Source organism: Equus caballus, chromosome X (genome assembly GCF_041296265.1).
Source record: "Equus caballus isolate H_3958 breed thoroughbred chromosome X, TB-T2T, whole genome shotgun sequence".
Taxonomy (NCBI): Eukaryota; Metazoa; Chordata; class Mammalia; order Perissodactyla; family Equidae; genus Equus; species Equus caballus.
Window position 1 is genome coordinate 45,038,469 of NC_091715.1, and position 23,504 is coordinate 45,061,972.

The window sequence follows — 23,504 nt, forward strand, 5'->3', positions numbered from 1 at the left end:
GCGCGGACCTATGCACCACGCATCCAGCCATGCTGTGGCAGCATCCCATGTGGAGGAACTAGAATGACTTGTGACTAGGATATACAACTATGTACAAGGGCTTTGGGGAGGAAGGAAAAATAGGAAGATTGGCAACAGATGTTAGCTCAGGGCCAATCTCTCACCAAAAGGAAAAAGACTTCTTTAAAAAAAAAAAAAAAAGATGACTATGGAAACAGATGATTGCAGTGTGGTTTCCTGTGTGCTATGCCAGAGGGGAGCTAAGGGGGCCTAGGTACCCAAATGAGAGACGTCTACCCAGACTGTCGGAGAGGGCTTCCTGGAGGAGGTGATGTCTGAACTGAGGCTTGGAGGATGAGTGGAGCTAGCTGGGTAAAGAAGGACAGCATGTGGGTTGGTGAGAATTGGGGGCAAAAGAGAGGTTAAGGCAGAGGGGACAGCATGAGCAAATGTACAGAGGCACGGAACCAACAGGATACGTGGATGTAGAGCACTTTTATCAGGTCAGTACAAACTAGAGCACAAACAGGGAGGCAGAGAGGGTCAGGAGAAGAGTCTGAAGAGTTGGATAGCCCAGATCACGAAGACACTTGAATAGCAGGATAAGGAGCTTTATTCTGTTGGGAATTGGGAGCCGACATAGGGTTTTAAGCTGAGGGAAGAGGTATGCATTGCAGGGCATGGGGTGATGTGTTGAGAGCCAAGTTTTGGAGAGATCTCACTGGAGGGCAGTTCGGAAGATATATTGGAGGGCATTTGTGAAGAGGCTGGTGCGATAATCTAGACAATGGATGATAAGGCCTGAGCTTGGGCAGTGGGAGTAGAGATAATCTATTGGAGGAGAAAGACAGTCATGGTACATTGACAAGTGCTGTGACAGAGGGGAGTGCGGCCTACTCTGGGAGTTCACAGGAGTGTCAGCTATGTATGACCAGCAGGATTTTAATAATACCAGCATAAAAATCAAGAAACTTCAAGCTGGAAGGAGCCTTAAAAATCATCCAGCTCTCCAACATCCATTTATGGTAAAAACTCTCAATAAAATGGGGATAGAAGGAAAATACCTCAACATAAGAAAGGCCATATATGACAAACCCATAGCCAACATCATACTCAACGGGCAAAAACTGAAAGCCATCCCTCTGAGAACAGGAACAAGACAAGGGTGCCCACTCTCACCATTCTTATTCAACATAGTACTGGAGGTTTTGGCCAGAGCAATTAGACAGGAAAAAGAAATAAAAGGAATCCAAATAGGCAGTGAAGAAGTGAAACTCTCACTGTTTGCAGATGACATGATCTTATATATAGAAAACCCCAAAGAATCCATTGGAAAACTTTTAGAAATAATCAACAACTACAGCAAAGTTGCATGGTATAAAATCAACATACATAAATCAGTAGCATTTCTACTCTAATAACGAACTAACAGAAAAAGAACTGAAGAACACAATACCATTCACAATCACAACAAAAAGAATAAAATACCTTGGGGTAAATTTAACCAAGGAAATGAAAGACCTATACAACAAAAACTACAAGACTTTCCTGAAAGAAATGGATGACAACATAAAGAGATGGAAAGACATTCCATGCACATGGATTGGAAGAATAAGCATAGTTAAAATGTCCATATGACCTAAAGCATCTACAGATTCAATGCTATCCCAATCAGAATCCCAATGACATTCTTGACAGAAATAGAACAAAGAATCCTAAAATTCACATGGGGCAACAAAAGACCCCAAATTTCTAAAGTAATCCTGAGAAAAAAGAACAAAGCTGGAGGCATCACAATCCCTGGCTTCGAAATATACTACAAAGCTACAGTAATCAAAACAGCATGGTACTGGTACAAAAACAGGTGCACAGATCAATGGAACAGAATTGAAAGCCCAGAAATAAAACCACACATCTACGGACAGCTTATCTTTGACAAAGGAGCTGAGGGCCTACAATGGAGAAAAGAAAGTCTCTTCAGCAAATGGTGCTGGGAAAACTGGAAACCACGTGTAAAAGAATGAAAATTGACCGTTTTTTTTCACCATTCACAAAAATAAACTCAAAATGGATCAAAGACCTAATGGTAAGACCTGAAACCATAAGGCTTCTAGAAGAAAATATAGGCAGTACACTCTTTGACATCAGTATTAAAAGGATCTTTTTGGACACCACGTCTTCTCAGACAAGGGAAACAATAGAAAGAATAAACAAATGGGACTTCATCAGACTAAAGAGCTTCTTCAAGGCAAAGGAAAACAGGATTGAAACAAAAAAACAACCCACCAACTGGGAAAAAATACTTGTAAGTCATATATCCGACAAAGGGTTAATCTCCATAATATATAAAGAACCCACACAACTCAACAACAAAAAATCAAAAAACCTAATCGAAAAATGGGCAGGGGACATGAACAGACATTTCTCCAAAGAAAATATACAGATGGCCAATAGACACATGAAAAGATGCTCATCATCACTAATTATCAGGGAAATGCAAACCAAAACTACACTAAGATATCACCTTACACCCGTTAGGATGGCAAAAATAACCAAAACAAAAAGTGACAAATGTTGGAGAGGTTGTGGAGAAAAAGGAACCCTCATACACTGCTGGTGGGAATGCAAAGTGTTGCAGCCCCTATGGAAAGCAGTATGGAGATTTCTCAAAAAATTAAAAATAGAAATTGGATGATTGGATAAAGATGATATGGTATACACACACACACACACACACACACACACACACACACACACACACTGAAATACTACTCAGCCATAAAAAAGGATAAAATCGTCCCATTCACAACAACGTGGATGGACCTTGAGAGTATTATAAGTGAAATAAGCCAGATAGAGAAAGACAATCTCTGTATGACTCCACTCATATGTGAATGTTAAACATGTAGATAAAGAGAACAGATTAGTGGTTACCAGGGGAAAGGGGTGGTGGGGGGTGGGCACAAAGGGTGAAGGGGTGCACCTACAACACGACTGACAAACAATAATGTACAACTGAAATTTCACAAAGTTGTAAACTATCATAATCTCAATAAAAAGTTAAAAAAAGGAGATTTTTGGTTGGCTAAGGTTAAGATTAGAAGGGAATAGGAATTGACAGCTCATGGGTTTGTTTTAGGGGTGATGAAAATGATCTGGCACCAGATAGTGGTGATTTTTGCACCACTTTATGAATATACTAAAAATCACTGAATTGTACACTTTGGTTTTTTTTGCTTTGTGGCCTACTTTACTCACTTAAGAGTGGCTCAAAGACATTGTTTCAAATCAATCATTGTTTCATATAAATACATTGTGACTCAGAAATTCTGCACTTAAGTGATTTATCCTATGGAAATAAAGTAGAGATGCCAAAAACAAAAATCATCCAGCTCATTTTTCATCTTACAGATGAGAAGACTGAAGCCCAGAGAAAGGACTTGTATGAAACTACTCCACATGTGAGCAGAGGAACTCTGATTAGAAGAGTCACTCTAGTATTAATGCCAGTGTTCTAAGCGTCATTCTTTAAATGTGCAGTTTGATGCCTCGCAATCCTGGAAAGGTTGCAGGGATCATTATCTTTGTGTCCTCCAGATGAGAAAACTGGGGCCCATGGAGGCTGGGTGACTTGTTGGGGAGGAAGTGATAAAGAGGAGGCATCACCTAAATAATGGGTCTCTTGTTTGATGGTAGACGGACCCTCTGCTCTGATTGGTTCAGCCCTTTGGAAATCAGATTTGCTAGATTCATAGCTGGGGAGTGGCCCCAGGTTTCCCTTCCTCCACCCAGCTCCCAACCTTCTTTCTGTTGGTTTCTGCCTTAGAGGTCCTCATTTAATGTAACTAAGGCAGCTCAGAGGCAGTTTCTGGCCTGACAGCCAGGTCTGTCATCACCTTTTTTCTGTTTTCCTGGAAGAGGGTGGCCCTGTGTCTGTCATCACTGTGTCCCCATTGCCTTGGGCAGGGCGTCTCTGGCCTGGGTGCCTTTGTTTTAAGGCCCCGTGGTATGATACATAAAGAATGAATTTTGGAGACAGACAGACCTAAGTTTGAGTCTATGCTCTGCCCCAACCCACTGGATGACCTTGGGTAAGCCATTTTACCTTCTCTGAGCTTTAGTTTCCTCGTCTGTAAAATGGGAGGACAATACCCATCTCTCAGGATTAACCAGATCATTTGAAAGGCATTCCTTGATACTTGTAGGTGCTCAACAAACAGTCATTTCTAGGGGAAGAAAACCAGTGAAATAAGTCCTGATCATGCCAAAGCATATGCTGTTATACTTCATCTCATAATCATGAGATCACCTGAGATTCTTTGGTTTTTATAGGAGGTAACTCATCCAAATATCTAAATAGCACATCATTAAAATAGGACAACTTAAAGTTTAGCAAAACAAAACAGAACAAAACAAAAACAGTCATTTCCTTCTCATTCATGAAATCTCCCATGGACAATGACTTGAGGATTCAGTGCTAGGCAAAGATTTGCTTCCTCTGAAAACCGGTATATTTCCTCCTTCCTAATATGAGGCTGCCATGGCTCATTGTATCTTGCTTTCTGCCTCAGCTACCAGTTAATTTGAAGTATAGCTCTAGCATCTTTGTTGATCTCTTTTTCTGAGTTCTTATTTTGTAATTCAATTTGTATTCTTTCCTTATCTGTGTTATTGGAGTAAGCCACCTCAAATCCTTTGTGACTCAGGCAGGTGAATACCTAATGGGTGTAAATAGTTGAATGAGTGGAAGGCTGGAGAGGCCGGACTGGCGACTGGAGTTTGAAGAGGACTGGAGGGTGGTGCAGCCTGGGGCAGCCGAGAAGTCATCTGCGTGGATGACTGAGGTACTGTGAGGAGTCAAGGGGTTAGTTAGGGGAGAGTCAGTCCTTCGCTTGCCTATCTTGGTCCTGCTCTAAAAAGAAGCGTGGATTGGACAAGAGGACCTCACATTAGCTAGAATCACCAACCTCCCCATTTTGTATGTACCGTGTGAGAAACCGAGGTCCAAAGAAAGAGGAGGACTTGTTCTTAAAAATTAAATCAAAGTAGTACATATACTGAATTTTAAAAAGGCAAATGGTACACAAGGATGTATATAGTAAAAAGCTGACATCTCCCTGTCCCCCACTTCCCAGTGCCCAGAGGTGACCTCTTTTACCATTTAGGTTTTCTGGTGCTAACCTCATATCTCTAAATATATGCTTCATGGTTATTTCTTCATTTATCAACTTTAAACATTATCTATTGACTTTTTCCTGCTATGATAAATGAGAATTTAGCTTATTTACAACACTTGACTCTTTCTCTCCCTCTCCCAAATTTTGATAGTTATATTTCTATTTTGGTTCCTCTATTAGTTAACTTTGTAACTTTATTAAATACTATTTTAAACTGTGATTTTTTATTCCGTCAATTTTCCACAGTATCTCTCGACCACTCAGTTTGTAAGACTTAGTTATTAGTGCCCCATCCTTCCCTCCGTCTCTCCTCTGCCCTTCCATCTCCCACTTTCTGTGTTCTGTACTTTTGCATCCAGTGAGGTTGATTACATTTGCACTCTATCCTGTAATGATAATAAGGTCTCCAGCGCTTTATCTAGACAAATTGATTTTAAAAGTGGACCACCAATACACTGCGTTTATGTGGTTAATGACTGTGTCAGTATTATTCATTGCGGGGCCAAATAGTGTACTATAATTGCACCTTACTCCTCAGAGGTCCACTGTCACAACTTCTGTACTCCCAGGAAAATGTTTCTAACATTAAGATGAAATGAATTTTCCTTTCTTATGCTCTACGAATTGCTCAAAATCATGCCACTTTTTACTTTGTTTCATATTTGGACCAGGACTTTCTTTCCGCCTTTCTTATTTGTTTATTTACTCCTGCGAACCTTGGGATAATCATAGCACATCTTCTGGGGACATTTTACTTGGAGATTTTTTAGGAGAGGGACTTTTTTTTACTTCCCACTTAAATATAATATGCATATAGAAAAGTGCTCATACCACAAATGAGTAGCTTGGTCAATTTTTACAAGCCAGACACACCCTTGTAACCAGCACTCAGCTCCAGGTCTGTTTTTCATTTATCCTACCTGGTGCTCGGTGAGCCCTTTCAATTTGATGCACTTTGTGTTTTCATACGTAATTTCTTTGATGGTTTCGTCCCCTTCATTTTCTCTGTTTTCTCTTTCTGGAATGTCTGTTAGTTGGATGTCGAACTTCCTGGATTGATCCTCTAAGCCACTTACGTTTTCTCTCATATTTTCTATTTTGAGTTAATGGAAGGCCTGACTGAGATGTCTGTATATCCAGGTTGGCTCGTCCACTCACTGGCTTTATTTTAGGTGAGCCACCAGGGAGCTGACTGTTATAATGGGTGCCCTCCCAAATGCCAGTGTGAAAAGCAGTTTATTCGAGGGGCACCAACATGCCACTAGGTGCTATAGATCAACCCAGATCGTTTAATTCCTTCAGCCAGGGGCCCTCTGATATTTTGCCCGGGGGTGAATGCCAGGCAGCTTGTGCTCTGGATCTGGTGCTTGGGGGCATGGCGGGGAGGATTTCATATACTTACCTTCAGTTTGCCCCCCTGTTTTCAGCTCCTGATTGCTCCTGCCCTCCCTCCTACGTACCATATCCAAGTCCAGACTCTCTGGGCCTCTGCTGGCCCAACTGGCTCCCTTCTCAGCTGCAACCTTCTGAGTGGTGTCCCTGGCTTTCCTTCAACCGTGAACACTCTTCTCTTTGTTTTTTGCTTCTGGAAATTTGCTGAAATTTCTTATCCGTTCATATCACCCTCTCCCATCCTCTTCACTGTTGTTAGTTCCTATCTTATTTTATTCCTTCACTTTCATTTTAGTGGGGCCCTGGGAGAGAGGGGAGATAAATATTTATACTCTTATAGTCCAAACTAAGGCTAAAGCTACTTTTAAAAATGGTCAGTCCATTTTGAGATTCAATCCAGATTGAGAATGGAAATTATTAGTAAACCCCCCAAATACCCAACCCTGGGTGGCCTCATTTTGGCATGTGTTGTCTCTGGCTCCAGCCCTATCATGAGCATTCCTGTGGCAGCTTCCAGAGTGCCCCATTTTCTCTGCTTCTACCATTTAGACCATGTAGTCAAGACAGCCCTCAGCTGAGGAACTGGAGCCCTGGGTTCTGACCCCCACCCTGCCACTGTCTCCCTCTAGACCCCTGGACCAGCCCCTCCACCTCTCTGGGTGCTCTCTCTGTGACTCGAGACGATCTGGGCCTGCTGTGAGCTGTGGTTTGACAGGAGTGGGTGGGTGCTTGGAGAGCAGCCCAGCCTCCTTTGCTTAGGCAGTGGGAGCAGGTGGGCCAGAGGTGGGCCCCAAGCACACGGGAGGGGGCTTTGAGGCTGAGCTGAGGCTTCTGCCACAGCAGGCTGCTCTGGCTGCTCCTGCTGCCGCCTACTCTCTTTCCCATCATGGCTGAACCTCCATCCCTCTGCCTCCAGCAGAGGGAGGCAAGAAGGGAGGGCTGGAGAGCCAGTTCCATTTTCCTTTTCTTTCTCTCTTTTTCTCTTTCTCTCTCTCTCTTTTTTTTTTTTTTTTTTTACCATAGTTCTGAGCTGATCTGGACTGCAATACCTCTGTATAACCCCACTTTCCCTTTTTGGTGCTCCCCACTTCCGTCCTTGAATGATTGTCTCTTCCAGAAGCACTCCTTGAATGCTCGTGGTGTGGGGAGACTTGGGCTGCACTATGCGGAGGAGAGATCAGAGCCAGGTGAGGGAAAGAGGCCAAGCTTGCAAGCTGGTAAGGGAGATGAAGTGCTGCTTAGCTCTGGCGTGATAGAAGGAAGCTGCAGCTATAACAGTTAAAAGCATTAGTTTTGGAGTTAGACAGACCCAGACTTGAATCTCAGCTTCACTACTTATTAGCTGTGTGACTCTAGGTAAATCACATTGCTACTCTGAGCCTCAGTTTTCACATCTATACAATGAGAAGAATAGTAACTTCCTTGTGCAGCTGTTATGAAGAAAACACAAGTCCTAGACCATTGTAGGTGCTTCATAAATAGTCACTTTATTCTTTTTGGATTATTATAAAGCAGAATAGGGCCGGCCCGGTGGCTCAGCGGTTAAGTGCGCACGTTCTGCTTTGGTGGCCCGGGGTTTGCCGGTTCTGGTCCCCGGTGAGGATATGGCGCCGCTTGGCACACCATGCTGTGGCAGGCATCCCATATATAACGTCGAGGAAGATGGGCACGGATGTTAGCTCAGGGCCAGTCTTCCTCAGCAAAAAGAGGAGGATTGGCAGCAGATGTTAGCTCAGGGCTAATCTTCCTCAAAAAAAAAAAGAGAAAGAATATGCTAAGGACCAACTAAAGCCTGCTTTAGTGATTGAAAGGAGCATGAGGTTAGGAAGGCAGCATTTGACCTCCCCCCTCCTTGGGCCAAGTTGCCTAGGGGCTCCCCAGCAATTACAGGGTGAAGTTCACCCTCTGTTGCCTGGTGTTCAAGGCTCTCTCTGTTGTAGTCACTGCCTGTCTTTCTTCTCTTTAAAACAAAAATGTGAAGTGATACTTGCTTCTTTATTTCCTGAAAAAGGAATTTTAAAAGTGATAGACAAATATCTCCTTTGAAGTTTACAGCAATCTTTATCATCATCATCATCACCATCATCATCATGATCATCATCATCCTTATCATCCCAGAGCTTGTTCAGCGAGTGGTGGTAAACAAGGACTCTAGGAAGAGTAATCAGCAGCAAAGGGATAGCCAGCAACTGAAACCACCACGGCCTTCCTTTTGCATCTCTGCCCCCATCTTGGCCTTTGGTGTTGTGTGGATTCATTGCGGAAAGCTGTTACATTATCCAACAAGCTTTCTGATTTGTCTAGTTGTTCTTCTCTTTTAATAATGTTTTAAAGATTTTCTTGCATGTCACCATTACCTTATCCACCTGACTTCTATACCTGGCTATTGTCATTTCTAGGGCGGATTCTTGGCTTAAATTGGCCTCTTAGAAAGGAGTCTTCCTCTCCACCTGAATTATCTTTCAAAAGGTTTTTACTTTTGCTTTTCACATTATCGTGATTTAGCTGGCATTTGAATTTGAGAGGCATCTTTGCCTCTCCCCTAGTGCTTTTCCACTTCCTGGCTGTCACAAGTAGGTCTTCATGCCACTGTGGTCTAGGAAAGCTCTTGTGTGCTCCTCTGGGTAAGACCACAGCTCCACTCATTTTTCTAGCCATTCTGTTCCCTTCCTGACCCTGCACTCAAGCTGTAAAGAGCCATCTAGGGTTCCCTAAGCATAGTGGACTTCTTTATGCTTCCTTGCCTGTATTCTGGCTGTCCTCTGGCCAGGAATGCTTTTTTACCCCTGTCTACGTGGCAGATATCTACTCGACTGTTGAAGAAAATCTTCATTCTCCCACTGTTCCAGGCACTTGGAAACAGTGAACGAAACTGACAAAACCTCTGCCCTGCAGAGCTGACCTTCTAGTGTGTGAATGTGAGGGGCGGGGACAGAAAAGAAACAAATAAACAAGAAGATACAGAATATGTCAAATAGAGGTAAGTGCTATAGAGAAAAATAAAGCTGGGCAGGGGGATGGGGAATGCATAAGGCCCAGTCAACTCTACCATAACCAATATTTGCACAACCTTTTAAGCAACCTTTTCTCATTTAAGCATTTTCCAATGTTATTACGTATTCATTACAACCATAATCCTTCCAACAACTTTATCTGCTTAGTGCTATTATCATCTCTATTATATTGATGAGCAAACTGTGCTTTAGAGATGTAAATCACAGTTAGGAGGGGCAGAGCTGGAATTTGAACCTAGGTCTCTCTGACCCAAAGCTTGTGCTCATAACTGCAAAGCCATTGTGCCCCCGACAAGCTTCACCACAACTCTCTGAAGTTGGAATTTTTATTACTACCTATTTTATAGTTGGGGAAACTGAAGTTCAGAGAGGGAAACGGACTCATCCATGGTTGCACAGCAAATAAGTGGATTTGAATTCAGATCTGTCCAATGCTCACGAGTAGGCCCTTCTACAAATCCTGAGGCCTAGGGACCTATGGATTTGCCTGCCTCTGTATTTGTGGGGCCCAGGCAAGGTACCAGTTGAGGCCCTTGGCTGTCCTCCCTTCTCTTCCCACCTCTGGTTCATATGGAACCTAGAGATGTCTATGGACAACCCAGCCCACATCCAAGTCCTATCTATCTTCCCTTCCCCTTAGCCACCCGCTGAGCCTAGCAGATGGATCTGGTTAATAAGATTACACAGCTCCTGCAAGCAAGCTCAAGGAATATGGGCAGGGACTGCTGGGGTCCTGGGTATCTAGAGTGCAGTCTAGAAGGGAGGGGGCCAAAGATGCTGATGAGCATATTCCTTTAGCCCCACAGACTCTTTACCTCACAGAGAAGGGCCTCTAAAGTGTGGGGCCCAGTGTAAGGGCTTCTGTTTCCCAGTATGGCCTATGATACTGTGATTTGTAATAGGCTGGGCTCCAAGATCCTCCTCCTTTGGCTTCCTGAAGTAGGTCCTGCTTTGCAGTGAGGGGGGCGGCGCGGCATTCCATGGGTGCGGGCCTTCAGGGTCTCTGGCCAGTGAAGAACGGAGCCTTCCCAGCAAGCACTGCTGGATGTGCACACAAACCCTTAGGTCTCCTTCACAGTGTTTTGTTCATAGCACTCTCAGGACACTTATCTTCATTTCTTAAGAGCTTTTTAAAAACTATACATGTAGTGCACTCCTCCATTAAAAAACTTAGAAAAACTTGGAAAAGTAGAGGAGAAAAACATTACCCATAATTACAGCAAACAAAGGCAGCCACTCTGAACATTTAGTGCATTTCTCTCATTCTCTGCATTCTTTTCATATATTTGAAATAATACAGCACATACAATTTTTTCTTGCTTGTTTCATTTGAGCATTTCCCCATGTAATTGCATATTCTTCATAAGCATCATTTTTCATGGTAACTGATATACCGTAATGTACTTAACCATCCTCTGAAGGTAGGGCATAGAAGCCGACCCCATTTTCTCACTGGTCTAAATCATGCTGCAGTGAGCATCCTTGCACATTACAGCTTTTAATGAACTGGCCTTTTATAGGAATAATCGTATTCAGCTTATTTCCCTTTCTAGATGGTCCATGTGCCTGGGTCTGATTGATTCTTATAGTCATTCATTTATTCATTCATTCCATCACCATGTGCTTACTCTGTACTTCTGTGGACCAGACCTAGGGAACTGGGGGTATGGGCATGACTAAGACATAGCACCAGACTGCCAGGAGCTCCCAGTCTGCAGGGAGAGTCAGGCATGGAAATGGACACTTTCAGAACAGTTTGATCAGGGCTGTGATGGAGGCAAGAAAAGGATTCTGTGGGAGAACAGAAGAGAGCCTCCTCATCCAGCCTAGGGACATTAAGATAAGCTTCCTGGAGGAGGTCTTGCTTAAATGAGTCATGGAGGATGAATAGGAGTTGGCTGGAATAAGAAGGGGAACTTCCTGTTAAACACAACAAATTGAATAAACTTATTTATCTCTGCTGCTTCCCCAAATCCCACTGAACTATGAGTAAAGGAGTGAAAAACCGTAGAAACATATAAGGTCTGGGATGCTGGCCAGAAGTAAACTATTACACCTAGAGAGCCCCAGAAATTCTCAGGATTCAGAGGTACTATGAACCACAGACGGCAGGGTGAGGTGTAGAACTGAAAACAGGGAGAACATTGAAAGTCTGTTAACAGACCCTCTTAGCCTCTCCTCAGCCCCCTCCAGTCAAGGATTCCCCCCCAGACTCCGCCAGCCCCATCTCCGCAGATGGAGGTTGATTCTTTGGAGAAATTGAAGTTAAAAGGCTCTGGGATTGGGGGCATCAGGCGCAATAAAGGATGGGGTGAAACAGGGTTGCACACAAAAAGGATCTGCATCCTAAAACAGTGAAGCCCTAACTGCCATCCATCCCCTATTTCCAGGACACGTAGTCAGAAGCACGCAAGAGAGCAAAGGATTCCTCTCCAGGGAAACTGAAAGGCCCCAGAAAAAGACCTCCAAAAGGTGACTTTTGGGAGTGTTCCAACAAAAGAACAGGTTTTCAACCCAGTAACTCTGTAGTGAAGCCTACCACCTGTCAATCTCCATCAACACAGAGCTTCCCATCAGCTTGTTAGTGTCATGGGAACTGATCACCAAGGATCACTAGCCAAGGACCCTTAAGATAGGTATATTTCATTTTATGTAAATTAAAGCTCAATACGACTAATGTTTAAAAAATCCCCAAGCCTTAGGTAGCCAGAGATGATCAGATAGTACAAGGCTATTTGAAGAAGACCATCCACCTGCAAGAATGACCAAAAAAAGCAAACATTACCTGGGAAATTAAAGATACTGAGAGCCAAAATAAAGATTTCAGCAGAAGGATTAGAAACTAGAAGGTGAGGACATATCCTAGGAAGCAGAATAACAAGATGAAGAGAGGGACAACAGAAGAGAAAATATGAGAAAACTGGAGGATCAGTTGAGGAACTCCAACATCCAACAATAGAAGTTCCAGAAATAGAGAATGGAGGAAACAGCAGGAAGGAAATGATCAAAGACATAATATAAGAACATGTCCCAGAACTGAAGGAATGAAAATCCCACTGAGTAACCAGCAAAATAAATGATAAAAAGAGCCACACCAAGGTATGCCACTGTGAAATTTCAGAATACCAGGGATAAAGAGAAGATCCTACAAGCTTCCAGAGAAAAAACATACCATATGCAAAGGATCAGGAAAAAGAATGGCAATTGGACTTTTCAACAGCAACACTGGAAGCTAGGAGACAATGGAGCAGTGTTCTCAAAATTCCAAGGGAACATAATTTCCAACCCGGAAGTCTATACTCAGCTGAATTATCAATCAAGAGTGAGGGTGTAGTAAAGACATTTTCAGACATGTGAGATTTAAAGATTTTATGTCCTATGCCTCCTTTCTCAGGAAGCACTGGAGAATGAGCTCCAGCAAAATGTGGACAAAAACTCAGAAAAATGGCCAAGAAATCTAGAAAACGGGAACTCCAACACAAAAGAGAGGTGAAAGGATTCCCAGAATGGTGGAGAAGGGAGAAGATCTTAGGGCAACCTTGTGCAGGCCTAGAGAGCAACCAGTCTAGATCACAGCAGGGACAGATGTCTCAAAGGAAAAAGCTCCAATAGATGACCTGATGTGTCGAAACAGATTGAGAGGAGAACTGCATTTGTGGCAGAGTTTGGGGAGAATTGATCATATATGTGAAGAAAACGAAACAAGCAAAAAAAAGATAATAGTAATCAACGCCAGAGAAAAGAAAAAGTTGTATGAGAAAGGAAATGTAATTATAGCATATGACATGATTTATCCATTATTAGTATCGATGCAGTCATAATAATGTAAGCCACCAATATTGATTTCACCAATACTTCATGGTATAACTATGTGGTAGTGTGAGAGGAGGGGCCACACGCACCTGCATGAGGATTGGGGGCTAGAGGTGGTGGTGCGTGTAGGAGTGCTCTGTCCTCTCCCTGCATAGTGGGAATTTAGTACATAATATATAAAACTAAAAAAATAAATCAAGAAATAGAAGCATGCATGTGTTTTTTAGAAACGAGGAGGTAAATAGCCGAAAAAGCAGTTTAAAGACTCAAAAATGGTTTTTCTCTGAGAGTGGGAGTTGAGGGTAAGGAGGGGTAGAGTGGGGAATTTGTGTTTTTTGTTATAATCCTTGCAGTACTGGGTGACTTGAAAAATCTATATACATGTATTACTTTGGTAAAAAATAAAATTTAAAAAGCACACGTAAGAAAAAAATTTCAAAAATGGATTAACAATATGACCATATACTTTAGAAATATGAACGTGAACTCAGAAAGAAATAAAAAGTTGAAAAAGAGAATATTATTTTTGTTAAGATTCTTTTACAATTTGACTTTTTAAAGTATTTTAGGTATTGCTTTAATAAAATTAAAAAAAATTAAAAACCATGAAGAGAGGCAAGAGTGTTCCAGGTAGCAAATACTAGATGTGCTAAAAAAGTAAATGGGAGGGCAGAGTGAGATTTAGAGCTTTGGAGAGCTTGGTTTGTCTGGCAGGGATGTTGCTGGGGAAATTACTGAATATTTGAAGCAGGAGAACCACGTCAACTGATTTGCGCTTTAGAGATGCTCCTTTAACAGCCAGTGTGAGAAGGGAGCTGTCCATTAAAGAGACTTGCGGTTAGACAAGTTGATGTTTGGGAGAGAAGGTACCTGGCTGCCCCAGGGCTGGTTCTCAGCGTTTAGAGAGACCTGTGTGACCCCTGGGCCAGGGTACCCACCTCTTTCTCCTTGGGAAATTCCTGAGAAGAACCCTGTTCACCCCTTCAAGTTTCCTTAAAAAAAATCTACCTTCATTGGTGTTCAATCTCCTTTCTGTTGAACACCTGATTTTTTAGACATGTTACTGAAATCTTGGCTTGAGGACCAGTCTGGCTCTTTCAGGTAACTTGGCATATCTCATTTCTGATGCATTTTATGTTTATTAGCTTAGCTCTCAGAGGACAACCTTGTTTATCTAATTCCAGGTTCTTGGAGAGATGCACCCTATTGTTTCCCCAGGTACTGTTTATAGTTGGCTTGGAGGATCAAAATCAGAGGCAGGGAATCCAGTCAGGAGATGAGGGCAGAAACCCCAATATGGCAACTTGAGGGCCTATATTCTTTTCAATTATTCTGCCCTATTGTCCCCATAAGTCCCCAGATGGTTTAGGAACTTCCGATATTTTGCCATTCTCCCCTCCCCCATCTACCAGATTGCCTCTTGTACCTGGAAGCAGCAACATCAAAATCCTTCATCAGAATACACGCCGAGTTTTTGGTTCAGAAAATATACTCCCTATACCCATAGGCTTCAATAAATTACCGCTTATTGAGCTTTGCTCCTGAGGACGGGAACTGGCATAGCCAAGCCTTTTGAGAAAACTGGGATCCTAAGTGGACTTTCATTAAGAGAAGCCTGTGGGAGTAGCAGGAGAAATCTTTAATCTCCTCTCCTGACATGGATTGATACGGGGAGCCCTGGAGCCCTGGGTCTTTGCTTCTATGTGTAGATAGCTGAATCCAGTTGATAAAAGAGAGAAACTTTGGGATTCTGAAGAAAACGAAATATTTTAGGGCCTGAAGATTGGAACTCAACTAACAGAGCCCTATTGTCTTATAGATGAGGAACCAAGGTCCAGAGAGCAGTGACTTGTCTAAGTCTACGCTGCCAGATAAAGCATGAGTCATAAGAGAGCCCAGCATTGTTTATACCAGTCTGTGCTGCCTCCCAAAAGAGTGGTGGCCCAGCTTCGTGGCGTGAGAGGTTTTTTGACCGTTGGGTAGGGCATTCGCCCTGAAGAGGCATAGGATAGCACAACGTTAATGATGAGTGTTATCTATACATAACCAATAATATACTAAATGTATAAAGGGCTGTAAACCCCTGAGGTGGGATGCACTCCCACACCAAGGGTCCTATGATGCCGTATACCCTCAAACTAGTAGACTCAGTCTACAGTGAAGAGAACTGGCTAATTAGCTCTGCATCATGACTTGGAGCTCTTTTGCTCCCCTTAGCTGACATCTTAACCACTGTAACCCATCGTATAGAAATGCTTTTGAAGCAGAGGTACATATCTGATAACCTCTCAGAAGAAAGAGCCCTGGAGAGGAAGGGTCTGTCTTGACCTTGGGGAACTGGGATAAAGGAACTTAGTTTAAGGGTGTACAAGTGCCCGACACTGAGCTACTGGGACAGTGGAGCGTGGTGGTAAGAGGACGAGCTTTGGGGTTCGCTCTAAGCTCCCCTACTTGTGTGACCTGGGGCAAATCATTTCAACTTCTCTGAGTCTCAGTTTCATCATCTCAAAGTTGGATGAGTAATTCCCACTTTGCAGGATCAAAGGAGACATGCACAAGAAGAGCCTGCCACCATGCCTGGAACGTAGTAGTGCTCAGTGATCGTTCACATGCTAGTGGAGATGTTTATATTTGTTGCTTATGCTCTCAAGTAGACTGAGGTGGGGGACCAGTTCACGAGCTCCTTGAGGGTTTTTATTCCTGAGTTGGGGCCTGGTATCCAGTAGACTGGATAAGTATGTGCTGGGGTTCGGGGGTGGGGTGGAGTGGTAAGGAGACCAGCCAGCCTGGAGCAGAGGGAGAGAGGCTGAGGGGCTTGGCCTCAATTTTATAGGCAGCTGGAGAGTCATTGAAGTTAGGCCCGTCTGGCCTGGTGCCTGTGAATAATTGAGCCAGGCTTCAGATGCAATCTTGTCGCTGCTGAGTGAGATGGAAAGTTTTAATAAATGTGAAACGGTGCTCTGTGGCTCTGGTCCTCTGTCCCTTTACGGGGTTGTGAAGGCTAAAGAGTAGTACCTCTGTCGTTGGCTGAGCATGCCCTATGTACCAGGCACTGTACTTGGCTGAGCTTCACAGTCAAGGGATTCTCACCCCCTGCTCCATTTGACAAGTGAAAAAGCTGCAGCTGGACCTAGGGGAGTGCCTTTTGGATTATATGGCTAGTGAGTAGCAGCACTGGAAGCGCTGTACTCACTCACTGTCTGAGCTCCAGCACCCTGACGCTTGCCTGCCCCACCTCGGTGGTGGGTGTTCCATTCACTCTTCCAACAAATGCTCCCTTCTGAGGTTCACCCCCCTTCCCTGTGGGTCCTTCTCTCATTTTTCACTCAGCATAGATGATGCTCCCCTCGCTAAGGTGGTCTTGGTTCTTTCACCTGAGGACAGAGCCTGTGATGTGTTTATCTCTGTCTTCTCTGCAGTCAGTATGGGGTGCAGGGGCTGGAGGATAGTTAAAGAAGGAGGAAGAAGACAAAGGGAATGAGGAAGGCTGCCCCCCGCACTCTCCCACTTCTTCTTCCAAGTTCCCTCATCCTTCTTCTTCCCCTTCCCCACCAACAACGCACTAGCTCCACTGTCCTAACCCTCCCTCCACTACACGCACACACACACACACGCACACACGCACATACATGTGTGCATGCACACACATTCCTCTCGGGGAGGAGCAGCTGGAGGGGTGTGGTTCAGATTTCACTCATTTCCTTGGTTCCCTCAAAGTTGTCCCCAACTCCATTCTCTTCCCTTGCCCTTCCTTTGCCTCTGAGGGTGCCTCATGATGAAGAAGGCAGACCAATGTAATAGAAAGGAGCCCAGCAGCTGACTGACTTACCCTCTCAGCTTAATTCTCTTCATCTGGAAAATAAGCAGCTTGGACCAGGCAATTGGCAAAGCCTTTTCCATGTTGTTAATAATACCTGGCATTTGTCTGCTGGGTTCCAAAGGGCTGAATCACCCAACAGCCCTATGAGGATTGGCCTGATGTTACAAGTGGGGAGACTGAGGCTCAGATTCCGAGAGGGGAAGTGACTTGCCCGGGTCACAGGCCTGGTAAGTGGCAGAGTCAATATCTGAAGCTAGGTCTCTCTGTGTTTAAAGCTTGGGCTTTGCCCATGCCTGCAGCTGCAGACTGCCTCTCAGCCACTCCGAGGAAGGCCTCACTCCTCACCATGACCCACCAGGCCCCACATGGTTGGTTCCTGGCACCTCTTGGACCTCACCTCTGACCATACTTCCCCTCACTCACTTCACCTCAGCTACACTGTCCTCCTCCCTGTCCCAACAACTGGCCAGGCCCTTTGCCATCTCACGGCCTTTGAACTGGCTATTCTCTCTACGCGAAATACCCTACCCCTCATTTTCATAACATGTGTTAGGCCTCAAGGCCACTGCCTAGGGCAGAGGGAGAAGAAGAGTAGAGAGCATATGCTGACTGTCAGGTTTTTTTCTGTTTCCTTTTCAGATCTGATGGTGAGAATTCCAGAACAGTCAGGTCAGTACCTCCTTTCTTTTGTTGTTGGGAGATGGAGCAGGGACTGGGCTAGGGGTCTCCATTTTGTTACTTCGGGATCCAAGGGCAGGGGTGGGGGCCAACTCCAGGGGTTTTGTCCTGTTGGTATTAGGGGTGGGTATGGAGTGGGCTGGAGGGCTGGGGTGAATGTGACGGGCATGGGGAGGGAGTTGAAAACTGCTCCTCAGTTCTTCTGACCCTAAATGATTCAGGGCCTGGGCTGAACCCTGGAGGGGCTCATGGGAGCTGCCCAGATGAGAAAGCCAACCTACAGAGAGGTCAGCCCTGAACTTGACATCTTCTCCTCCTAGGAGAAGGGAGCACAATAGAAGTGGTGCTTCCCTGGTCTGGCGTTTGCGCTCTACCCTGAACTGCACTAGCCCTGAGTAGTGGGATTTGGATAGACTTTTGATGTGACACATTCTACACATTAGAAATATACATTATGAGCTTTGTGCAATGGCAGTATCGTAGCCAATGAGGTTTATCTGAGGCGCGATTATTGCTAATAGAAATATACATTATGATAACTGCACATTTTTTTTGCATGCTTGATAAAAAAGGTTTACAAGCTTTAGTAAGATTTTAAGGTGTGATCAATCTGCCACTTGAGGAGGCGGGAGTAAAACTAGGGTAGAGACAAGGGCTATTTGTGCATTTCCTAGGCCTTAACCTATCAGAAGCTTTGTGAAGCACGAATGTCAAGTATAGGGACTCTCTGAGAATGATGGGGGACTGAGGGTAGGGCCCAGTCACTCCTAGCACCCAGGTCAGGGGCGATGGGGTGGGCCTCTGAGATGACATGGGTCCAGGCAGCAGAAGCATAGGATGGGTACGCTGGACTAGCATATACAGGACGTTTGTGAAGAGTAGAATCCACTGAATGGATCAGTGGATTGGAGGAACGTTCCCTTTCCATTGATATACTGCAGCCCTTTACCAGGGTTCCCAGCTCGGTGAGCGGAGAGCACAGGTTGGATTTCAGCTCCAACTCATGCCCTCTTGGCTATGAACTCTTGTGCAAGGCACAGCTTGCCCAACCATATGCAGCAGCCCAGGTCCTGGCATGCAGGCAGTGGATATGGGAGAGGGGGGGCAGAGGATCCCAGCATACAGACGGAGGTGTGTAATGAGACACACCATGTCCTAGCATCCCAGGCAGGGGGTATGGAATGAGCACACTCATGCCTAGGGCCAAAGTAGAGGCTGTGGGATGGGAGCTCACTTGGCCAGCAGAAAAGCAGGAAGAATGTGATGGATGCAGTCAGGCCCAGTGTCTAGGCAAGGGGTATATGATGAGACACATTTAGTCCCAGCATGCAGCCAAGGAGTACGGCATGGACACAGCCTGTCCAAGCATTTAGGAAGGCACGAGTCTAGCAAATGATGTGGATCCTACTGTCCCACTGTGGGTTTGGAGAAAGGCAACTTGGGCTGACTCTGAGCACAGGACCCCAGGCGTCCTTGTTGCTATGCTTGCTACTTGTCGAGGAACCCAATTGAAGGCATCTCTACCTCGCAGCTCCTGCCAGCAGGGGAGTTCTTGCGACCTATAGTTCAGGGTATTTAATAATTATCATAATCACAAGTCATATGGTGACATATATTGGGCCTTTACAACTTACAGAAGTTGTCAGGGAAATTCTTTGGCGTGATCCTCTCACTGACGCTGTAGGTGGAACCTGGGCCGACCTTATCATCATTGCTTTACAGTTGAGGAAACTGAAGCTCGGCCTGGTTATGGGTTTTGCCTACAGCCACACGACTAATATATGGCTGAGCTGGGATTCAAACCTAGGTCTGCCTGGCATCAAGCTAAGAGCTCTGCCCATGCCATCCCTGTGGGAGCTCTTGACAGTCTTGCAGATAATAATCATCCTCATCCTAATATTAGTAATAATAACAGTTATCATTTGCTCCTTACATACTAAGAACTCTGAACATGATCTTATTTGATGCTCACAACCACCCTTTTAGACATGGATTAGGATCCCTAATTTATAGATGAGGAAAATGAACTTCCCCAGAGGGTCAATGCCTTGCCCAAGGAAAGAAGAGCAGTGGGGCAGGGTGGCATCACTCTGACTCATACCCTGGGCTGTCTGGTTCCAAAACCAGCGTTTGTTTAACTAAGACATGCTTCCCGACATCTATCCTGGGCCCACAGTCAAGGAGGCTACAGAGGCCTTGAGAACTTGGCAACTGGAGAACAAGGATCAAACTTGGGCTGTGGAGGGGCCTAAAACACAGCCCTTGTGGGGCAAGATCTTGCAAACGTGGTGGGAAGACCGTTTATCTTGGAACCAGGGCCAGGTGGGGCCGTCTGATGATGCTCTCAGGACCTGCATGTAAATTCTTGAGCTTACTTCAGTTAGGGGTCAGGGATAGCTTCCTGAGCTGGGCTGTGGAGGACTAACATGCACACTTTGCATAAGGAGGGCAGCCCTGGAAATGGAACCAGCATGCATCGGAAGTGCGGTGGAACTAGAGATGGGGGTAGTCGGTTGGGCTAAAACGATCTGGGCAGGAAAGAAGCAAATGTTAAAGTTCAGAATGCTGGTTGGGGCTGGGTCACACATGCCTTCTGTCGTCAGTGGGAGCTGGGGAAGGTTGGAGGAGAGAGGCTGGGCTCTGCAGCATAGAAAGGGCGGCAACTGGATCCAGGCACAGGGCTCCGTCTATGGCTAGGTTCCTTTCTAGTTACGTGACTTTGGACAAATCTGTTTGCCCCTTGGAGCCCCAGTGTCCTCATCTAATAAACATTGGGAGTGTGTGGAGGGGGAAGGTTAGGAGCATAGAAGGAACACCAAGGAGAGGGGCTAGGCCTTGGCTGTTGTGGAAGCAGAACAGCAAGGAGTGAGTGGGGTTGCTGGATTGAAAACCACCTGTGGCAGGGCTCCGGCCTGAGGGCTTCTAAGGATGGGGTGCCAGAGGAAGTGTGGAGTCTAATTAGAGCTGAACAACTGGTGGTGCAGGAGGGCTGTGGGCAGAGGAAGGTGCCTGGACTTCCTGTAGATTTGTGAGAAGTTGTCAACCTACAGGCACCTTAAACCAAGGTCCAGAGAGGGACTGGTGATGGCTCAAGGTCACAAAGCTAGCTGTCGGCAGAGCTTACTTCCTAGCTGTGTGTGCTCTTTGTGAAATCACTTAACTTCTCTGATCCTTAGTTTCCTCATTGGTAAAATGGGGACAATAATTCTGACTTCTCTGGGTTGATGAGAGAACTTGAAGTAAAGCAGTGCTCAGCATAAAATAGTGGCTCATTACATTGTATAGTGCCTTGCGCCCTCCCCTAACCCACTCCATTGTCATATACTGGATCGGCAAGCTTGAGAAATGTGAAGTGTGGAACTTAAAAACAGAGAGGGGCAGTGGGGGCCAATAACTCTGCCACCAGAAGCAGAGGGAGCCCAGGCCTGGAAATGCTGCAGCTGAAGTGAGGTCAGGCTGGAACACAGGGGCCCTAGGGACCAGGCTGGGGTTGCTAGGCACGCAAAGAGGAGAGCCAGAGGAGGTGGCCTGTTGCTAGGGAAGGAAGGAGGGGGTGGGGGAGCCAGGGACGTCTCCGTGGCAACGGGAGCAGCTGCCACTGCAGTCAGGAGGAGAAGTGGGAGGAGGAGCCACTGCTGGCTCTGTTCCCAGAGGAGGCCTCCCACTCTGGGCCTCAGTGCCCCCATCTGTCCAACGGGAGTTTGGATTAGATAATCTCTAAGATTCTTCGTTGTTTTGACCTCCTGGCAATCTGGGGTGGCTGAGACTTCATGGACCTTCTGTAGTTCCCCCATCCACATGTCCAAGACACCACCAGTCCCCAGAGCTGCCCCAGCTACATCCAGCTCTTCCCTCCCATGCTGCCTCCTGTTCAGCACAGCTTGATTGCCCACCCTGCGCAGCTCTCTGTTGCCACACTTCCTTTGCCTAGAAGCTCATTGCTCATGGCCTGCTGAATGCTCTCTGGCTTTGAGGGGTCCAACTTCAGCCTTACCCACTCTGGGAAGCCTTCCCTGGCTGCCTTAATCCACCTTGACTGCCTCCTCTCTCCTGGGCTTCTTTGGCCCAAGGGTCTGAGCGCTTCCTGCTATCCTTAGTAATCAGTGCTACGATTTATCTAGCTGCTTCTAAGAGCTGAGCTCCACACAGCACACTTGACATCCTCAAATCTTCACAGTAAATCTATGGGGTCATGTTGCGAATCTCCATTTTACATATGAGACAATACTCTGAGAGCTTATGGGACCTGTCTGAGGTCCCCAGGTAATACGTGGTGGGGCCAGGCTTGGAACTTGGCTCTGGATAATTGCTGCTACCCTAGGCCTGAGGCAGGGTGTTAGTTAGCAGCAGCAGCAACACTTACTGGGTAATAGCTAAAGCTGTTATATGCCAGGCACCATGCTGGGCACTTTACCTGTGTTCTCTCATTTAATCCTCACGATAATCCTATAGTCTTGTCATTTTACAGATGAGGAAACTAAGGCTTAGAGAGCTAAAATGATTTACCCCATGGTAGAACCAGCATAGGAATCCAGACCATTAGAGTTGTGGTCACCATGCTATCCTGGGGTTAACCCAGTTGTATTCCGGGAGTACATACAGAGCATTCCCTGTGTACTGGGCCTGTGGTGGGTGATGCATGGAGGGGGGATGGAAGTGAGGTACAGATACAGATGAGCTAGCTCTGGCAAGCCCAAATGGGAGTGTGCTAATGAGGAGAAGCCGGTTGTAAGGACAAGAGTCTAGAGGGGGTAGAGCTGGAATCTAACAGTGGGATGGAGGAAGAGGGAGGCAGGTGGAGTTGGGTAATTTTCCCAAAGGAGATACCTTTCCAGGAAGCTCACGAGGGGCAAGAAGGGCTAAGAGGGTCCTCTCCTTCGCATTTGCATTCCTCTACCCCTGCCCAGCCTGGCCCCACAAAGTGGGTGACCCTTAAGCTGGCTGCATGCCTGGTTGGCACCAAAATAAACTTGCCTTCTCTCCCCTTGCACTTCCCCTCCCCTCGCCTCTGTCCCCTCTGTCCTGGCTTTAATTAGCAGCCCTGGGAATGAGTCACTTGGCAGCAGGGGAGGGAGGGTGCGCCGAGCCCAGTGAAGCCTTCACTCCTGCCCCAAGCCTTTTGGGCAATGCCACTGTGTTCGTGCGTGTGGGTGCGCTCCTGCATGCTGGCTGGCTCTGTGTCTGTGCGGGTGTGAAGAGCACAGGGGTAGCGCTGTGTGCTGACATGTCCACGCATGTCAGGGTGTCTGCATAGAAACAAAGCTGGTTTTTGCTGCATTTGTTTCTGTGTGCCACGGAATGTCAGTGTGTGTGAGTGTGTGGCTATAAGCGTGTGTCTGTGGTAGCAAGTGTCGGGAAATGAGGGAGCATTTGGGTGAAAAAACATAAATGTTTTATAATTGCATCCACCCCTCCCTACAAGTGTTCTTTATGTGTTTTTGCTTATGCAAGCCCTGCACTTATATCCCCAATTTTCCCTTGTCTTAGTCTGGGTACATTTTGTTGCAGGGAACAGAAATCCACTCAAACTTGCTCAAGAATAAAGGGTTGGGGGGCAGGGAACTATTGTGAGGCTATGTCTCACAGAATTGTAGAACAGTAAATGAAGTG

The 23,504-nt window shown here is 45.6% G+C and overlaps 1 protein-coding gene and 1 non-coding gene across 6 annotated transcripts in view; both read left to right on the forward strand.

Moving 5' to 3' along the window:
* The window catches only part of IQSEC2 (IQ motif and Sec7 domain ArfGEF 2), a 78,126-nt gene that overhangs the window by 8,620 nt on the left and 46,002 nt on the right, over positions 1-23,504 (forward strand). For 4 of the 5 annotated variants that reach the window (XM_023634196.2, XM_070257059.1, XM_023634195.2 and 1 more), the window contains exon 2: positions 17,856-17,885. The exons of the other annotated variant lie outside the window; for it this stretch is intronic. In XM_023634196.2, the coding sequence (XP_023489964.1) occupies positions 17,856-17,885 (30 nt within the window). The remainder of the gene's footprint in view (positions 1-17,855; positions 17,886-23,504) is intronic. 5 annotated transcript variants of the gene reach the window in all.
* On the forward strand, positions 18,352-18,497 carry LOC111771665 (U4 spliceosomal RNA). Its single transcript, XR_002805593.1, has one exon. It is a non-coding gene; the product is annotated as a U4 spliceosomal RNA (small nuclear RNA).